At 44.9% G+C, this 20,474-nt stretch overlaps 1 protein-coding gene across 1 annotated transcript in view; it reads left to right on the plus strand.

Annotated features, from left to right (window-relative positions):
- FBN1 (fibrillin 1) overlaps nucleotides 1-20,212 on the plus strand; it is a 228,301-nt gene extending 208,089 nt beyond the window's left edge. Inside the window, exons 55-65 of the mRNA XM_037156471.2 lie at nucleotides 204-335; nucleotides 2,526-2,651; nucleotides 3,214-3,420; nucleotides 5,032-5,157; nucleotides 5,404-5,526; nucleotides 8,236-8,352; nucleotides 8,641-8,769; nucleotides 10,017-10,136; nucleotides 14,520-14,751; nucleotides 17,515-17,689; nucleotides 18,920-20,212. Coding sequence (XP_037012366.2) covers nucleotides 204-335; nucleotides 2,526-2,651; nucleotides 3,214-3,420; nucleotides 5,032-5,157; nucleotides 5,404-5,526; nucleotides 8,236-8,352; nucleotides 8,641-8,769; nucleotides 10,017-10,136; nucleotides 14,520-14,751; nucleotides 17,515-17,689; nucleotides 18,920-19,309 — 1,877 coding nt within the window. The 3' untranslated portion in view covers nucleotides 19,310-20,212. The remainder of the gene's footprint in view (nucleotides 1-203; nucleotides 336-2,525; nucleotides 2,652-3,213; nucleotides 3,421-5,031; nucleotides 5,158-5,403; nucleotides 5,527-8,235; nucleotides 8,353-8,640; nucleotides 8,770-10,016; nucleotides 10,137-14,519; nucleotides 14,752-17,514; nucleotides 17,690-18,919) is intronic.
- The last annotated feature ends 262 nt before the right edge of the window (nucleotides 20,213-20,474 follow it).

Consider the following 20,474-nt stretch of genomic DNA (forward strand, 5'->3'; position numbering starts at 1 on the left):
TTCCTGCTTCTGAAGAAGTTACCAGTTAGTTATGGAACAATTTCTTCAAGTTCATAGGTGGTTAGAAGACATCTTCCCACTCTTAGGAGGCCATAGAGCCCAACAATGCAAACGGAAATAGCTTACTTAATATGGTTTTATGTGTGAATGGCAAGAAATTAACGCGGCTTCTTCTGTACATTGTGGTGGCACACCTTTTCCAGACGAGGATGAGTGCGAAGAGGGGAAACATGACTGTGCTGAAAAACAGATGGAATGCAAGAACCTCATTGGCATGTACATGTGCATCTGCGGGCCCGGGTATCAGCGGAGACCTGATGGAGAAGGCTGTGTCGGTAAGAGAATCCCCGTGGGAGGCTTTGCGTGCGTCCAAAGTGACATAGGAAAAAGGGACTTGGGATTAGTCCTGATGGGCACGGTGTTCTTCTTGGCCAGATCCATCTTACCTCTCTTAACCATATAACATTACTTCCTGTGGAGGTCCCTTTGCCTTGTGATTATCTAGGAATTCTACCAGCGCTGTCATTATCTCTTTCTGAGCTGGCATCTGCCTACTTTCTCAGCTTGTTTTGCTGCCAGGATTGTAATATCAGGTATTTTCTCTATGGCACAGGTGGCAAATACAAGGCCCGTAGGCCAAATCTGGCCCTCCACCTTGTTTTATCCGGCCTACCACCTTGTTTCTACCCAGCAACAGTGCTGAGCTCCTTTCCCCTGGTTAAAGAGCAGTTACATTTATACAGTCCTAAAATTACATTTGTCCCTTTGAAGGCAACCGTGAGGCTGATGTGGCCCCCAATGAAAATAAGTTTGACACCCCTGCTCTATATCCTTCCTTCACTTTTTTATACTCCTTTGTATTGGGGGCAGTTCTGTTTACCACATTGGACTCTATTCCTACCTATTGACCCAACTTTGCTACTAGTACCCTGACATTGAGTTTTGATGGCAGGTCCCTGGGAACCAGGAATATCACTAACCCAGTGAGATCTGTCTCCAGGGAATCTGGCATTGTCTAGAGTGGGTCCCAAGCAGTGGCATTTTATAGCTCCCTCCAGGTTTCATAATGTGGATCCAGCAGTAGAAACCACAGCGTTGGAGACTAGGGGTTGGCAAACCACAGCGTGAGGCTCAAACCCAGCCTGCCAGCCAACCACCTGCTTTTGTAAACAGAGTTGTATGGGGCCATAGCTCTAACCATTCATTCACTTTTTGTCCATGACTGCTGTGCCACAGTGGCAGAGCGGAGTAGAGCAGGTGCAAGAGAGACCATGTGGCCTGCAAAGCCTGAAACATTTACTGTGTGTTATATAATATAATATACTATAATATTATGTACTATAATACTATAATATTACTATTACCCCAGAAAGTTTCATGACCACTGCTTTAGACACACATACACAACATTATACAGAAGAAAATTACTAGAAGACTCCCAGATGCGTCCTTTTCCTTTTTAATAATCACTGACATTAGCTCAACATATTTTATGTTGTCAGTCAAGACTCTTAAAAACCTTACTGTTCCCTTACTCCGTAAGATACAGAATGAAATAGTGACTAAAGAGCAGACTTTGAAAGCACAGAAAAAGTACTGTGTGCACTAATGATCACACACCAGATCTTCTGGGATCTGTGGCTCTGGTCCTCGGCTGCACATTGGAATCTGCTGGAGAGCTCAGTGTCCACCCCAGATAGTCTGATTTAATTGGTCTGGGCATTGGGGTTTCAAACCTGTTTCAACACTCTCTGGATGTTACCTTCCAACTCTCTGCCTCTCCTCTTGAGATCTCGGCCTCGGGGCTTTGGGACAGTTAGAGGGATCCATCTGTGCACATTATTTGTGATCTTTCTAAGTAACCATCAGACAGTTCTAAGAATGTCCAGCTACTCTCTAAACCTGGGAGACTAAATTATTTCTTAATAACACTGTTGAAGTAAACATAATCTATACTGAATTGGAAGATTAGTCTAGACAAACTCACTTTGGTCACAACTATCGCAGATATTACACAAATGAAGTACTGCAATATTTCTTTAACTTGTTGATTTTAAAATTAAGAGTTTTCTTCCTTCATTTGAAATAATCCTTTGAGAATCTTCTTTATGTACAGATACAGAAAGTTATAAATTTTATTAAGTGAAAAACTGTGAGTGTACATAAAGTGCTATCATCTGTGTTTTAAGTGCATGGAGGTGCCATCAGTTGTGTTGTTTAAGGGCCGAGGACCACACAGGCAGACGTGTGTGTCTGTTCGAACGCGTGCAGTTCACCTCTGGGAAGGCTCGTTAGAAAACTGGCAGTAGCACAGCCGACTCCTCGGAAGGGAATTTCGTGGTTGGGGGATGGGGAGAAAGGGGGAATTTTTCTGAGTACACTTGCATACCTTTTGTATTCGGAACCTCGTGAATAGCTAACCTAGTAGTCACAAACTAAATGTTTTTTAAAAAGAAAGAATCCATGCTTGTACAAAGTGGTCAGATGACTCCTCTTGCTTTCGGCCCCGCGCTGAACCCACACAGATGAGAACGAATGTCAGACCAAGCCGGGCATCTGCGAGAACGGGCGCTGCCTCAACACCCCGGGCAGCTACACCTGCGAGTGCAACGAGGGCTTCACGGCCAGCCCCACCCAGGACGAGTGCCTTGGTGCGTACGCAGCGCCTGCCTGCCTGCCTCCACGCGGGGAGGCTTGGAACCCAGATCTCTTGTTTGAAGTAACAGACATTGTCAAAATTCGAGGAAAGGTTAAAAATGTTCATATTTTGGAGATGACTCAATGACCGAATGTCCATTGGGCTTAACACCACCCCGCAGCTCAATTCTTCCTTTGCTGATTGTATCCCTGAGTCACTGGTTTGGAATGTATTTCTCCGCTGCCTTTGTAAACCCCCGGTGCTCCGGATGTTTCCTCGTGTTTCTCTGTTTCTCTCTCTGTAGCGCGACTATTCCCCCCTGCTTCTGGGAGCAGATAGAGTTGTAACCTTGGCTAGACCAGTGCCTTCCTGCCTACTTACTGCATTTCGTATTTGTTTCCCCAGATGCCATCCTTTCTGTCTTACTGCAGCTTCCAGCTTCCCCTTCTCGCTCCTTCTCACCCAGGGTAAAGTGTTACATCCCTTTGGGGCTTCCTATCTGACCAAATTTTTGATACCTTGCTATGCTCATAAAATGCCCTAAAATCCTCTTTGTAATCGGATGTCCCCTCCAGACAACCGGGAAGGGTACTGCTTCACGGAGGTGCTCCAAAACATGTGTCAGATCGGCTCGAGCAACAGGAACCCGGTCACCAAGTCTGAATGCTGCTGTGACGGCGGGCGAGGCTGGGGTGCCCACTGCGAGATTTGCCCTTTCCAGGGGACCGTGGCTTTCAAAAAACTCTGCCCCCACGGCCGAGGATTTATGACTAATGGAGCAGGTACTTCATTTTGTCCTGATGTATGGCCAGTGGAGCAGGGACTTCATTCAGTTCAGAAATATTTGCAGGGAATTTGTTTGCTTTGTGAAAAACAGATGAGAATATGGAATCTGCAGTATGAACCTAGGCGGAGTGGGACAGCTGAGGCTGACAAAAATTCTTCATTATGGTATTTTAGACATCTGAGGCCATGTCACTGAAGTGCCCCTGGTCCACCTGATTCGGTTGGGTGTGCTTGGGTCCCCGCCTCTGCGTTGGAAGGACTCTTCAACATTTTAAGCAAAAGTTTGTTAGGTGTTGTTGGTTTCTCGGAATATAATTTTTAGATAAACATTGCAATAAATGTTCATTAAATTCCTTAGTTAGTATACCAGTATGTACTTTCACTCTTTAAATGGACTGAACTATACACAATCCTGATATTCAGAACACACAGCAGCCTCTAGAAAAGCACAGCTGCTTTAATATGAGAGGAAGGAGGAGGCTGTCGAAGCTCCCGAGGCGGAGCTGAAGAAGTCTTCCAGGTCTAGCAACAGTCATTGCAGTTATTTGTAGTTTCATGAAAGAGCAGAGACATTTTGAGTTCCTTGGAGGGGGAGGGCATTGGAAGAGCAAGGATTTGTGTTAGAAAGATGTGATGAAAGGTAAAGTAACAGAACAGGATGTGATAAAGGCATAGGTTTGATGGGATGACCAGAGCAAACTCATGGTTCTTTGAAGGATAAAATGAAGTGGTGGGAACGACTCATTTCTTGAGACCAATGAGGGTGTGCTAAATTGTATCCCGGAGTAAACTTGAAAAATTCAGGAAAAATATCCGCTGTTGGTATGAAATGGTTACTTGGCAATTCAGAAACTAAGCACGTCCTTGGTATTGCTCCCCCACCAAACAGAAAGGAGGTAGAGGGGTCAGGGTGGGGAGGACCGCGGCTCTAGTGCTGGGCAGGGCATATCGATCACCAGCTTCCCCTTGGTGGAGGAGAGGGAGGGCCGCTCCTCCTTAGGAGGCTGCAGTGGCAGCCCAGGAAGCCACCCGGAGCCCTGGGCCTCCTTCACCAAAGGAGTGGAGCTTAGTCAATTTCCCCAATAGGCTGCAATTTGGTATTTTCTAGGATTAACCTTAAATGCAACAAAAAGAATACAGAAGAACTTTCCTTCTTATTTTGTATATGCAATGCCAGGGAAAAAGTGGAATTTCCTTGTCCAATGGATCCACGACTGTGATTCGCCTGTGGAGTGTCAGCAGGACGCGAACCTCGTGGCATGACATGAGCACGGAGCTAATGAATGTGTCTCGAAGGGGCAGTTGTCCTGTGGACCCCCAGGGCGGGGCTGGTAGGGGGAATGAGTATCAATTTAGAAGGAAAATTATTTTTAAAGTTTTCTCCTAGCCTGACTGGTTTGTTACTGCAGTCTGGTAAAGTTGTTCTTTGCCTTTCAGCATAGTTACCATCACATGTAAAAGGTATGCTGTCGTCCTTTTGGTTTAATTTCTTAGGTTCATAATATAGTGACCCAGGTTACTGGTGCTTACACTGACGTGACCCCTACATGTTAAGGTTGTCCACTTTAATGCCTTCCTTGTTTTAATTTCTGCTTATTAAATTGCAGATATCGACGAGTGCAAGGTTATCCATGATGTCTGCCGACATGGGGAATGCATCAATGACAGAGGGTCCTACCATTGCATCTGTAAAACGGGCTACACCCAAGATATCACTGGCACGGCCTGCGTAGGTGAGTGCTCTGTGTCCAAGCAGAAATTGTAGATCATGACACAAAAATAAAATCCTCAAGCTAAAGAAAAAACAAAACTGAAAAGACTCTATAATTTCATAGGGAAACATAAGACAAGGATCAAAGACTACACAGAGTTTATTTTTTCTTTTCTCAAAACAAAAAAATCCCTTGTTAGCCTGGTGGGTATTGAGTATTTATGTGTCCTTTTAGACAGGCATTCACACTGCGTCTCTTTGATCGTAGATATGAACGAGTGCAACCAGGCCCCCAAACCCTGCAATTTTATCTGCAAAAACACGGAGGGGAGTTACCAGTGTTCATGCCCCAAAGGCTACATTCTGCAGGATGATGGGAGGAGCTGCAAAGGTAAAGTAGAACGTGCCTTCACCCACTCCCCTGCCTCCTGAGCACAAGGTTGCTGGAAGACTCTACAGCAAGAGGTGCTTCCCTGGGGTCAGTGCCTCCATGGAGGCTCCCGTGCTGGAGGCAGGGAGGCCGAGGCCAGGGGGATGGCAGAGGACCAGTGGCAGCAACCATACTCACTGCCTGGACAGCAGGACCGGTTCTACATGGTTCAGCGTGTGGTGGATCCCTGCTTGGTTACCTCCTTTCTGCTTTCTGTTACCATGTTTGTGCAGTGGGACTATTCAACAACCAAATAGCCTAGGTCCCCAGCACAGTCCAGCCTCCTAATAATCAAAGTCATGATCCCAGAGGACATTGTGCCTAAGTAAGTAAGCACTTTGTCTAGGCTTTTGTTCTGCAAAATAGAGCCATTCCTGCCCTTCAGGAGCTCATCTGAGACATAAATTTCACGAAGAATTCAGAAACAGCCAAAGTCTATCCAGAAATCCCTCACCAACCCAGAATTCTTGCAAAAATTCTGTCGATGTAAACAAACTCCTGTTACCAGATTTCCCAACAATGAGAACTTCATATGCTTTGTGACTGGCACAGGGGAGTGACAGTGAAGGATAATCTGGAAAACGAGGGATTTGGAGGAAGTAGACCAGATGGCAGAACAACAGTTAGAGCGTTCTGACATGAAATGTTGAAGGAGGAGAAGGGAAATAAAGGGAGTTCAGTGGTGGGACGGCAGGATGGCGGAAGTGGGGTGTAGAGAGAAGCAGGGCCCTCGTGCCCTTCCCCATGTCTGCTGGAAGGGAAAGGGTTGAGAAGCGGTGACACAGGATGACGTAGTGGAAACGGCTGAGGTTCTCCTGTGCAGCACAGATTTTGTGTACTCCTGCTATTTGCAGGAGAGGAAGTTGAGAGACCTACTAAAATATTCTGACTACCTTAAATGAAGAGGCCCATAGCTTTGTTCTTCTCAAGCACAGAACTCACTGTATATCTGGGCTGCACAGTGTGCTGTGGGCAGGGTGAGGCTGAACTCAGAGCCATGAACATTTTCATGTAAACGAAGAACCTAATTCAGGGGGAAATTTTCTCTCTGTAACAAGCAAAACAAATTTGTAGTACTTTTCTAAGCCATGAGGGCAGAAAATCCTCAAAAATTTATAGCAATTAAAAGATAAGACATGAAAATGAAATGTTTGGTAGTGATTAGGTCCTTTCATAAATTATTAAAAGCATCAGTAATTCTCTTTTTGTGGTTTTAGAAATGTAAAAATAGCTATATGATTTTTTACAGATCTACTTACAACACAAGTCCCTTTCTCCTGTTTTTCTTGTAAGGTTTACATTCTTCTGCATACTTGACATATGTGACTAAATTTCAACATGAGTGATGCAGATACATGTACTATTGAAATGAGAGGAAAGAAGCCAGAAGGGTGGGCCCAGGGGAATGTGGGAGCAGCACTTTACCCCGAGAGATGGGTAGGATCCAGATAAGAGGGAGAAAAGATGTTCTTGGAGGTAAGAACAGCCAGTGATGCTGTTCTGAATGTGTGGTAACTGTAAAATAGCTACATAAGAAATCACTGAGTTGTCTCCTTCACCTGTTTGCGGGTGAGCTTCAGCAAGCATGGGATGGTGCCCTAGCAAGGCCCCTTGGGTAGTGTTGGCAGGAGGCACACAGCTGTCAGTAATACAGAAGTCGGGAAGGCAGAAACAGCACCCCCTGGCGGTGGAGGGGCCACAGGATTGGCTCCATTTTAAAGGAAGTCATCCCTGGGAGAAATGTGGAGGGGTTCTGTCACTTGAGGTGCACTCCAGGGGTTCTTCTAGCCAGGAACTGGCAGTGGCCTGCAGCTGTAAGCACAGCTCTGTGTGCAGTGATAAAAGATCATAAGGAAGGTGGGGAAAGAGGGAGGAAGGGGGGGAGGAATGCAGGAAGGGCTCTGAATTTGCAGCTATTTTTTTTTAGTTAAAATTCAACTACAAGTTGAGACATACATTGTATCTGGGACATTAGTAATAGCAATGGAGCTGAGAATGAACCTTGAGGTTCCAGCAGTGAGGGCAGAGTCAAGGATTTTATGGAGGATTTGGGGGGAATAATGTTGGAAAAAGACTGTAGGCAGTTTTTTAAAGTGCCATCAGCTTATCGGAATCAGTACTTTCCTTTCCTTTTGTTCCTTCCTGATTGCTCAATTTTGTTTTATCCCAAGGAGAATCTCTAAACAAAGAAGTCAGTTTTGTTTGGTTTGGTTGACCACCTCATTTGAACAGAATAAAACAGCAAACAGAAAAGAACTAAGTGAACAAATTTCCAGCCTCAATATTTCTTTTCATATTTCAACTTGAATAGATCTTGTTAGTGCTTTGGAAATTTTTGAGAATCCCTAGTGTTTTGTAGCTTTTCTGAAACTCTTATAACTTATCTGAAATTTCTTTCCTAAGGAATTCCCTCATTCCTTAGGAAAGAAATAACCAAAGGGACGTGGCTTTTCCTTGGGTCCTCCAGAGAGCTACATTTTTTAATCTAAATTGAGACCACATATTTTTCAGACTTTAGTTCCTGGGTTCTTCCCAGCCATTTGCTGTGACTCTGATCTGGCCAGGGTCACTTGAGACCTAGAAGTGAAAACTCAGAGCTTCTTCCTAGGACGGTGTCTAGGTACCTGTGCTGTGTGCTCGACTCCAACCCGGTCCTGCATTTTCTTGTAGATCTTGACGAGTGTGCAACTAAGCAGCACAACTGCCAGTTCCTGTGCGTCAACACCATTGGCAGCTTCACGTGTAAATGTCCTCCTGGCTTTACCCAACACCACACCGCCTGCATCGGTAAGTGGGAGAGGAAAAGACCCTCAGTGGGAGGTAGCTGTGCCTTTAAGTTCTCCTGCTGTTGGAATAAGACAAAAACTCAACAAAACAAAACAAAACAAAACAAAACAAAACAAAACACAGGAGTACATGTATGTGTGTTCATGCATGTGAGCATGCACGTATGAAAAGTCACAGGCTTTTCTTGGTCTTTTCTACATGAATCATCCCCCCTCTCTGCCTTTTAAATAACACAAAGAGAGCTTCGGGGAATTTTAACACGCCCTTTGCCCACTCTGTTCCTTGTAGATAACAACGAGTGCTCCTCTGACATCAACCTGTGTGGCTCGAAGGGCATCTGCCAGAACACTCCCGGGAGCTTCACCTGCGAATGCCAGCGGGGATTCTCTCTGGATCAGAGCGGCGCCAGCTGTGAGGGTGGGTAGGGCCCTCAGCTGGATGCAGCTGCTGGGCCCCGTGAGGTGGCCTGTGTGTCATCAGTACCTTCGTCATTGTCCTCTAGGCTCTATCACAACTGAGCACAAGGGGACACCCAAGTGAGCGTGGGGAATGTTTTGCCTGGTGCGCACAGACCCCACACCTTAGAGGTCCCGTCTTTTGTTCTTATGCTTGATTGTGTCTATAACATATGCCTTTCCCAGGTATTTCTGCCCAGGTAGTAATTTAATCTATTAAGGAATGACCTAGTCCAGAAAAATATCTAGATTCCTGAGTTTTATTCATTAATTTTCTGGTCACTGGATTCAGAGTCATAAAAGGATTCTCCCAGTGTGGATTAAACATACGAGGAATAAGTCTTCTGATAATATCTAATTAAAAGTTTAAATTATTTTTTTAATATTTTACCTTTTTATTGACATTTTTTGGATTCTAATTCTGGCACAAGTAAGCATATATAAAGAATTTGTACAGCTTACCCATAAAATGCTTTTGTACTTTGCATAACTTTTTTCATCATTTTTAGTTGTAGACTTTACTATAAATAAAACATTCAGGGATATCTGAATGTTTTTTCTCCTTGGACTTTCCAAGATCTCCAGAGTAGATATTTTTTAAGTTTTGGGTGATAAGAATAATTTTTTTAATTAAAGATTTTATTTATTTATTTTTAGAGAGGGAAAGGAAGGGAGAAAGAGGGAGAGAAGCATCAATGTGTGGTTACCTCTTGAGTGCCCCCTACTGGGGGCCTGGCCCACAAGCCAGACATGTGTCCTGACTGGGAATAGAACTGGCAAACCTTTGGTTTGTAGTCCAATGCCCAATGCACTGAGCCACATCAGCCAGAGCAGAAAAATAGTAAAAAAATAAATAAAAATACTTATGGGGATGTAAATTACAGCACAGAGACTATAATCAATAATATTGTCACAACTACATATGGTGTCAGTGGGCTTTAATTTTATTGGGGTGATCACTTTATGAGTTATATAAGTAATGGTCATGTTGTACACCGGAAACTAATATAATAGTGCATATCAACTGTAACTGAAAAGTAAATTTTAAAAAACATAGCTCAGAAAACAAAAACACAGAATAATTTTTCAGGGATCAGATTGCGTATTAAAATTGCCTTTCGCTTTAGCGTGCATAAAAAGGTTGCCTGGGTTAGTGCCTCTGAGACAAGTGGGGGTGTGGCTTCAAGGTGGCTCCCCCTCCTTTTTCAGACGTGGATGAGTGTGAGGGGAACCACCGCTGCCAGCACGGCTGCCAGAACATCATCGGGGGTTACAGGTGCAGCTGCCCGCAGGGCTACCTCCAGCACTACCAGTGGAACCAGTGTGTCGGCAAGTACTTTTCACCTTGTTAGCAAGATGGACTGCTGTGAGCGCCTGCGCGTCCAAATGCCGCTTTCTTTCTGAAAACTTTCTCTTGTCATGGAAGCAACTGATACCATTTAAAACTGCCCTAACCTGGTTGAAACCGGAGGGAAGTTATAGGCTTTGTAAAATAACAGAGTGAGAAAGAGAACAATGATAGAGTACACATTAGGGCATTTGAAATAAATCTTCTAAAGCAGGGGTGTCAAACTCATTTTCACTGGGGCCTGTATGAGCCTTGCAGTTGCCTTCAAAGGGCCGAATGTAATTTCAACTCTTTAACAGTTAAGGAGGAGTTATATGTATATAGTCCTAAAATTATTTCGGCCCTTTGAAGGCAACCACGAGGCTGATGTGACCCCCAGTGAAAATGAGTTTGACACACCTAAAGTTTGCTTTATTGATGGATTTTTAGAGAGAAAGGGAGTGAAACATCAATTTGTTGTTTCATTTATTTATGCACTCATTGGTTGATTCATGCATGTGTCCTGACCAGGGATCGAACCCACAAACATGGCATATTTGAACGATGCTCTAGCCAACCGAGCTACGTGACCAGGGCTTGAAATGAAATTAAGTCAATTTATTGGCTCCCAATATCCCTCCCCGCCACCCTTCTGTTGCATAACTAGTCCTCAGCCCACACTTGACTTCTTTTCACATTAGAGGATAACTACAGCCTACTTCGGACTGAAAAATACCAACCGGCCAGAGGCTTTTATGAGTGACTTTTGACCTGAACGCTCAGAAGTGGTCCCATTCAGCTCCACACATCTTTGGGGCAAAGGACAAGCAGCAGATACAGCAAGTTTTTTTCAGGATTGCTAAATTCTTTTGAAAATTAAGGGAGACACACAGGCTCTCTCATTAAATGGAAATTATGTCATTTTTGATTGCACAATGTCATGGGAAAATAACTCTTAAAGCAAATCAGAGAATCCAGACACTGTGAGTTTAGAGGGACCCCTGATTCATCTAGCGGCCCAAGCCGTTTTCCCGTTGAGGACCCAGAGCACCAGGGAGGAGAGTAATCTGTCCCGACGCCGGTTCTCCTGCGACACGTCTGGAACTAGAGCCCCGAGGCTCTTCCCTTCCTGACGTAGGGCTGGCTTGCCAGCATCACAGTCACTTGTTTTTCACTTCGGAATTGTCCATGGAGCACCACTGCAAAGCATGGCGCTCAGGCGACCTGTTCTTGCCCCCACACTCTTGGGTACAGAGTCCTCCCTGGCAAAGACAAGAGAGTTCCTGTTTCTGGGCTGGGGAGTGGCGGTGGCTGCTCCGCATTGCGATGCTTCACTTGACTCCAAATAAAGACGCATCATTTGGGGTGTTTCCATTGATCAGAATTGTGTCTTTCTTATCTGGTTGGATTCCTAACAAGACACAATTTTGCAAAAGTGAGTCGCGTTGGCAAAAATGACCACAGTGCTAGAGGAGTTTAGACCACAGGTCTTGCTGACCAGCTGTCTGGTTTTAATAAAAAATACTTTTGTCATCATCAGTTCAGGGAGGTCTGGGATTTTAATCACCAGATTTTGACACTGTGCACAGAACTTTCAGAATGAGTGCTGTTGATCGTCTGCCCTTATTGTTCGGGTTCCTTGAATGAAACTAGAGCTGCAGAGAAAGGATAAGACAGGTTGAGGTCTTCCCAGCCTGGGCTAACCCTCCGCCCCCCACCCTCAGGCCAGGCCAGGCCCTCACTCAGGGGCTCTACTTTGGCCCCATGAAGAGTGTCTCCTGGCTGGGGGTTACAGACAAATAAGTTGATTAAGAAGCACGAAAAGGTTTGGGAACTTTTGATGTCCAAAAGATACCCGTCCAAACCCAGATAAGCAAGTAATAATCTAAACTTTAATTGATTCTCTGGGAGGAAAAGAATGTAAAATAACTAGAAAAGGATGGGAAAGGGGAGGGGAAGGTTCCTGACTGAAATAGATATTTATAGTAACACAGATAGATGGTACTATAAAGTTAAAAAGAACCATACAGATGGTCTAGTCTGACCTTATTCCGAACATACAAACCTTTCCCTTACCTCCTTAGTCATCCAAGTTGGACTTAAATACCACCATGAAGGGTACTCACTTTTTCCCAAGGTAGGCCAATCTTGGTATAGAAAACTTGAATTCTTAGAAATGTCTTTTTCATGGAGAATGAACTTTTCCTCCCTCTAACTTTTAACCATTGGTTCTATTTCTGCCTCTTGGAAGGGAGCGAATAAGTCTAAGCTCTATATTGACAGGTCTTCCCTCACACAAACCTATGCCTTAGAGATTTTATCAGTCCTAGTCCCAACAGAAAACAAAGGGCTGAGCCCAACCAAAAGCGTGGGACAAGGGAGAGGAGCCTGTCGGGACTCTTCGCACAGCCTCCTGGGACACAGGGCAGCCAGAAAGTCTGGAGATGGACGTGGAGGAGCAAGGCGAAAACAGCTGGGCCGAGAACACCCTCTGCACTGAAGCACACACCCTTGGTTCTTCGTTTGCTCTGTGGTATCACCAGTCCCCATTGGTCTCTATCTCACACCTCGTTTCTAACTTAAAATATGGGGAAGAGAACCCAGACAATGGCATATTTCATAACCGTGGAGCCTAAGTGATCTTGAGTGGGCACTTGAGAGTCCTTGGGTACAAAGGATCCTCAAACAGATTCAGAGCTAGGCACTGAACCATCGCAGGCCGCTGCATGAATAGCTTTCTTATTATGTATCTACTCCTCCCTGTAACCACACACCGGAAAGACGGAGGGAAGGAGGCGGGAGGACGGGAGGGAACGTGAATGTCATATATATGGGGGTGGGCAAAAGTAGGTTTGCGGCTGTTTGTGTGGAGAATGACACAACAGTAAAGAATAACACAAGAACAAGCTGTGTCACACTGACGGCTGCCAGCCCACGCCCGCCCAGCCCCCAGCACTGTCACTCATCTGTTTCCCTCGTTTAAATAACAGGTACTTTCTTAGAAACAGTCTTACTCTTTATAAATGATGGAAAAGACATTTCTAAGATTTAAAGTTTTCTGTGTGTAGCAAATAAGGTAAAGCTAGGCAAAGGAGACAGGAAGTACCAGTTTAAATGGAGGCAGGTTCCTTGAGAAACATCGTGGCGTGAAGACACACAACTGCTGCAGTCACACAGACCTAGTGTGCGTCTCTGGGCCTCACTTTCTTCATCTGTAAAATGGGGCTATAATACCCACGTCCCGAGATTGCTAGGGAGGTAAAGGAAATGAATGTGAAGCAGCTAGGGCCCCATCTGTCAGACAGCAGGCACCTAATGAATATGAATTACCTTTTTCCTCCTCACTTTCATTGGAAGTATTGATATTTGCTGAGTGATCTACCTGCTTTGAAATGAACATATGCCCAAAAATGGGCTGCAGCAATTAACGACTGTCTTACCAGGAAGCTTCCAACCTGTCCTACTGAGGCAGGTCTATAAAAATATACTGGATATTTCCAAAAAGTATAAATTAGAAATAATGAGAAACTCAAGGCTCTCTTTCTTCCACTTTATTTTTTCAAAGTCAGATTTTTTTCCCTGTTTATTACTATCAGACTTGGCAGGTCCCTGCGGGTAGCCAATCTGTACCATCTGTCTCTCTCGTGGGTTTTTTGGAAATATTGCTCACGAAGCTCGCACGAATCTCTTCCAGCCGTCCTTAGCTTTAACACGGCCCAGACTCTCTGGACAAGAGGCTGGTTAGGACAGGGGGGCCCATTCAGAGACGGGAACAGACATACCAAAAGATACTACTCATCCCCAGGACAAGCACCAGGGGGCTTTTGCAGATTTTTGAAAAGGAAGTCCAAGTGGGGCAGACACTTTCTGCAGGATGTCAGCCCTTGCCAGCCCTTGCCAGCCCTTCCCACCCTGAGAAAGGAGGACTGGGAAAGCAGCCTTCAGGAATGTGGTTGGTCTTTGCTCTAAAGAAAGTCATTCCACTGCACAGAGAACTGCATGATTCCTCCCCTTCCACCCTGAACCTTAGCTCCGAACCAGGCCCACGGTCTCCCTGGGATGCTCACATGGAGCAGAACATACTACTGTTGACTTCAGGTGAAAATTGGAGTCCGTTGGTCCTCAGAATGCCATCCTCTCTTGCACTCTGCCTGATGCACGTGACCTTGTCGGCCACATTTGTTTGCCACTTGACAAAAGCCCGTGTCCATTTCTAAATCTTTCTCTCTTTTTCCTCTCCCCATCCCAGCCACCTCTACCTTACCTTCCCTTCCCGAGAGCCTAGCAAGGGCCAGCTGGCTGGCAGCAGGGGGCCTGGCCTTGAGTGCTCACTAGAAACCTCTGCTGCAGATGACATATGCCTTGTCCTCTGGTTCTTCCTGCAGATGAAAATGAATGCCTCAGTGCTCACATTTGCGGAGGAGCCTCCTGTCACAACACCCTGGGGAGCTACAAGTGCATGTGTCCCGCCGGCTTCCAGTACGAGCAGTTCAGCGGCGGGTGCCAAGACATCAACGAATGTGGCTCCTCACAGGCCCCCTGCAGTTACGGCTGCTCCAACACGGAGGGTGGCTACCTGTGTGGCTGCCCGCCAGGTTACCTCCGAATTGGCCAAGGGTAAGTGCTGCCGTTCGTGGTGCTGAGTGGGGGCGCTCTCATTTATAATATAGCCAAGTACACTTAACTCAAAATGACCTCTTCTCATAGAGGAGAATGATACATTTTACAAGCTTTGAGTTAATTCCAGTTAGCTATGCAGAAGTTTCAGGATATCTTATTTGAAAGGGGACATCTAGATATCTGGAAATTTTTAAAACATCAAACAAAATAATGAAGCTGCACTAGAAATATGTCGGTATATGACTTCTCTATTTCATTGTCTTGATCTTCACACCTTGTTGGAAAGTGATTCATTTCTCAGGAAACAAGGCAGCTGACCCACAAAAGACCTGGGCTCGAGTAGCATATTGTTGATTCGCTTTCTTCCTGGGCAAGCAGGGTTCTTCTGTCTTAACCTACAATGCCTTCTTGTCCACCATGGATATATCCTGTTAAGATAAGTCAAAAAGATATGTTTTGTGAGGTCCTTTATGGTTTTAAAATATGTTTTACATTTTGGACTTAAATTTACATTAAATTACCAAAAGAGTATTAAACTGAGAGTTAAAATAGTTATTATATTTTCCAGGTAAAGCCACTTTACTTCACTGTACATGTGTGAGTTGGGACAGGAAAGGCCTATTTTTATTTTACTTCATGTTTAAAACATTTGGTGGTAACTTGTCAAAGTTTAGGTCTTTTCCATGCTGAGTTAATCTAGACTTGGATGTCTGTTGAGTTTTGACTATTCTGCGAAGGATTCAAATTTTAACTTTTTAATTAGGAACACACAGACATTAAATACACGTACAGACACACACTCCCTGACACACACGTCTGTCCCACACACCAAGCTCCGTATTTCACAGCAGTCACACGCGTGTATTTGTCAGACTGTTAACTTAGTGGTCTTTGACTTCTGGACACAAACGTTGAGCGATTCATTTTGAGTCTGTGTGGCCTGGAAGGTGAAGAGAACACTTCATGGGAAGCACGCAGAATGCCAGCCACAGGACACAGAGCCCCAGATGCCTGTGTCGGCTCCCAGGAGACCCATTCTTCCTAAGTTTCATGCCAGAACCATTTTCCCAGCGAAAAACTGTGACACTCCACACTGGCTGCTGGCCAGTGGGGCTCTGTAGTCACACGTCTTGTAAGAGGCGTTCCAGGGATGTGAAACCAGGGGGAAAGGAGTTCTGAGAAAGGGACCGAAGCCTGTGAAGTTGAGGTTTGCCTTCTGTAACTGAATCACTGCGTGTGAGTGTAGACACCCACGGGATGAGCAGTTGCCATTTCATCCATTTTTAAAATTCTCACCTGAGGACGTAGTTATCGATTCGAGAGAGAGAGAAGGGAGGGAGCGAGGAAGGGCGGGGGGGGGCATTGATGTGATGTGAGCGATACATCTTCATTGCCTCTCGTACATGCCCTGACCAGTGATCAAACCCACAACCTTGGTAACGTGCCATGACTGGGGGTCGAACCACAACCTTGTGTTGCGCGGGATGGTGCTCCAACCCACTGAGCCACCTGGCCAGGGCTCATTTCCTCTAGTTTTATTGTTTCTACACATTTCATGTTACAAGGTAAAGGAAGAGGAGAGGAAATGTACTGGGCCCTGGCAGAATTACAGAGAAGAGTAGGAATCAGTAAACTGTAGGAAAATATTTTTTAAAATATTCCGCTCATTGGCACTGTATATTGAATCTTAAAGGCGCAAAGGAAGATTGGTTATAAAGAGTAGGCCAACGAATACAGAAAAAGAGATAAATAATATTTTGTCTATACTTTGACCCATCAGTAGACATCTGCCCATTTATAACTGTTTGGGCTTCTCTATGAATCACTAGAATGTACCAGGCCCCAAAATAAAGATTCTTTTAGAGTCATTCAAATATTTCAACACATTTTGAAAGGGGAGCCTAGTAAATACATTCCAAGTGGCCTATGAAACAGTCAGCAGAATAAGAAAACAAGGTACTTGTGAAATATGCAGGCCTCCCTCTACAGCTTGGCTTTGATAACTGAAAGGCAAAGAAAAACAGCTGAATTAGTTCTCTCTCGGGCAATGGGTTTGTTTGTCCAGCCTAACATGAGTCAGAGCCAAAGGCCCTAGTTGTTTTAAATGACCTGAAACAGTTTCCCACAGTTGGGCAAGTTCTGATACATGTGTTTTGTAATTTCATGTCTTCACAGTGTATTTCCAGGTCAGCCCCAGGTATCACCTAGCGGTCTCTTCAGCAGCTTCAGCCAAAGCGAGAGGTCAAATAACAGGAGAGATTGTTCAGAAGCTAGAGTTAGGAAGGGTGGTGGAGTGGCGGTGACGGTGCTCACTCACTGGGAAGAGGACAGGGGCCGAACAGTGATGCCTTTCTCTCTCCCACGAAGCCTATTTCATAACAAGAAGACATTTTTATTTAACCTCCCAAATCACCTGGGCTTTCCTCATTCCCTGTTCTTCTCTTGCTTCCACTCCATGTCCTTTTCACAGTATAAGTACAGCAAACCGCCTGCCATATTAGGTTTGGGGAATGAAGGGGCAAATCAATATGCAAAATAGGGCCTTAAGAGATTAGAGAGAAATTAACGAGCTCAGGGAACTGGGAGGTGGAGGTGAACCAGAGGACTTCAGTGTGGTTCCCAGAACCAGCCAATCATCTAATGGCCATAGAGTCAAGGGCAGACTGTCGCCAGGCAGGCTCCAGGCTTCACCAGAACTCCCACACCCCTCCTTCCTGGCCCACTTCTAATGACAAACGTCTGTGCTACTTTCTACTACAGACACTGTGTTTCTGGAATGGGCATGGGCCGAGGAGGTCCAGAGCCACCTGTCAGCGGAGAAATGGATGACAATTCACTCTCCCCAGAGTCTTGCTACGAGTGTAAAATCAATGGCTACCCCAAACGGGGCAGGAAACGGAGGAGCATAAATGGAACGGACGCTGTCGACATCGAGGTGGGTCAGAAGTGGCTTCTCCTGGTGTCACCTACTGCAGAAAGCCCTTCCACATTCCTGTGGTTTCCTCCGAAGCTGCTCCAGAGAGAGGAACGTCCTCCTGGGGAGAAAATCCAGACATTCCCTGAGCTCTAGGCTGCATTTTACCAGAGTCTGTGGGGCTCTCTGGAGCTTCTTGCTGCCTTTAGGGAGTGCCCATTCGAAGGTTTTCACCTACGTGCTCATTTCCTGTGTCTCACCAAAAAGAAAGTCAGACACCCACCCAAAGTCTGCTGAAAGGACAAGGTCGAAACCAGGACAGCAGGTGGGCAGAATAGTGAAGAGACACGGTGCTCCTGGCACAGGGACGCCAAGTTCTGAAACGAGAGGCTCCTCTCCTGAAAAGGGCCATGTGGAGCGGGGGAAACTTGGATTCTAGACAAAAACAACACGGAGCTCAGGCAGCCTGGGTTTCTTTGCCTACGGCTGCTGCAGCCTTTCAGGCAACTCAGAAATGCACAGATACTCACCCAGACCTCTGGCTCTTGGCCCAGAGAATCCAGCACATCTGGTCCCAGAGAGGCAAGCGAGAAGCCAGGTGTAAAGCATTGAATATTAGCAGATCATCAGAGTCAGGAAGTAGGTTCATAGGTGTGTCCTCCAGAGGAAATGGCTTTGCATCCACGAACAAAATTGAAATAGACTGGTTCTTTCTTAGCATCCGTGCTGCCACGCATCCACAGCGGTTCGGGAAATGAGATAAGTCTTTGAAAAGAAAATAATCTTTTAAAACGGTGGTTCTCAAATTTGAGTGTGCAGCTAAATTATCTGAGAGGCTTGTCGAAGTGGATTTCTGAGGACCAACCCCAGGCTTTGTGGTGCAGTGGGTTGGTCCTGGGAGGCACCAAGGATTTGCGTCTCTAATTGATTCCCAGGCAATGCAGGTGCTGCCGCCCTGAGACCCACTCTGAGACCTGAGACCCCCCCCCCAACTGAAAGGCCTCCACATGCAAGTGACCAACTTGCCTCCCTTCTGGCATAAGTTTACTATTTTTTAACATTATAAATGGGCACTGGTTTCACTCGTTTGTGGCTTAAACAAAGCATTTTGTGAATATGCCCTTTCAATGTGGTCTATACAACCTGAGAAGAGAACTGTATTAGTGTGAGAGTCGAGTCACTGTTGTTTAATTATGGGAAAGAAGTGGCACCTTCACATTTTAGTTAACACGTTGCTGTGTGTCTTTTCAGGATCAACCAGAGACAGAAGCCAATGTGAGTCTTGCCAGTTGGGATGCTGAGAAGACAGCCAGGTTCTCTTTCAATATTTCCCACATCAGTAACAAGGTCCGAATCCTAGAACTCCTTCCAGCTCTTAGAACTCTGACGAATCACAACAGATACTTGATTGAATCTGGAAATGAAAACGGCTTCTTTAAAATCAACCAAAAGGAAGGGATCAGCTACCTCCACTTCACCAAGAAGAAGCCAGTGGCTGGAACCTATTCATTACAGATCAGCAGTACTCCACTTTATAAAAAGAAAGAACTTAATCAGCTAGAAGATAAATATGACAAAGACTACCTCAGTGGTGAACTGGGTGATAATCTGAAGATGAAAATTCAGGTTTTGCTTCATTAATTCACCATCCAGAGACCAAATAATTAAAAAAACAAAGATAGATAGGTAGAACTGAATTTTTTCTCCCAATCAGAATTTTAATATCATAGGTACAGTCTTTCGCCACATCAATTTCTATAAATAAGCACTATTCTTATATCATGAAAGCAAGGTACAGGTGATTACCCTTCTTAAAAACAACCACTTTCTCAGGCTTCTCATGTGTGTAGCTAAGCTACCTTGTCATATGTGTTAATTCTTGAAAACTGGGATGTGTATTTCCATGGGGGGAGCAGGCCGTTCGTGCTCACGTGCCATCCTTCTAGCACACGCACAGGGATGTGCTTCCAACTGATGGACCGTTCTGTTCTTTTCAGATTTTTAAACTTTGCTTTTTCAAATAAAAGTACTAGGTTGGCCATTTCTAATATCTATTTGGTGCTAGTAAATTCTCAAACTAGATTCATAAATGCACTGTAATATTTACACAACTTAGAAACCAAATTTCAAGTATTCAGCTCAAATACTTCATTAATTTCAATCAACCAAAGTTAGTGCAGTAGCTTATCTCAGTTATGAGTATAATACATTACATGTAAATTAAGAGTGTGTATACTGTAATCGTGCTATTTTTTATCATTGAAACATTTATAAACTAGAATAATAATGCCCTGGATACGAGGGTTTGTAATGGTGCTTATTAAGACCAAAGACTTGTTAAACGTGTACACCGAGTGGTATTGAAGTTTCTGTGACTGGCCCATGCGCGCATGGAGGCCTGGGAGGACCAGGAAACAGCCTCAGCGGCCAGAGGACCAGTGCATCCTTCCTCACACCCGCGCAGCCTGCCAAGATAACCCTCCGCCGTTCTTGTCAACAAGGGGTCCATGTCATACATGTCACAATAAAACAGTCTCTTCTTTTTTTAGTGTCCCCCTTGGCTTTGTGTTCTTGCATGGATGTGGGATTGGAGGGGCCATTGGGAGGCCAAAGAAAGTCTCCTGAATTTGAATGATCTTGCATCTGTTACTTGCAGCTGCTAAAGGTGCCAAAGGTATAACCTCTATAAGCAAATTTAACAAATTTGAGTCACTCTCTTGTTTTCCAGTTTGCTAAAGACAACGTTATTTTTCACCAATAAGTAATTTCGACTGTAGCATTATGTCTAAAACATGGTCTAATTGCT

The sequence above is a fragment of the Artibeus jamaicensis genome, unplaced genomic scaffold (genome assembly GCF_021234435.1).
Source record: "Artibeus jamaicensis isolate MK-2021 breed Jamaican fruit bat unplaced genomic scaffold, CSHL_Jam_final contig_548, whole genome shotgun sequence".
Lineage (NCBI taxonomy): Eukaryota > Metazoa > Chordata > Mammalia > Chiroptera > Phyllostomidae > Artibeus > Artibeus jamaicensis.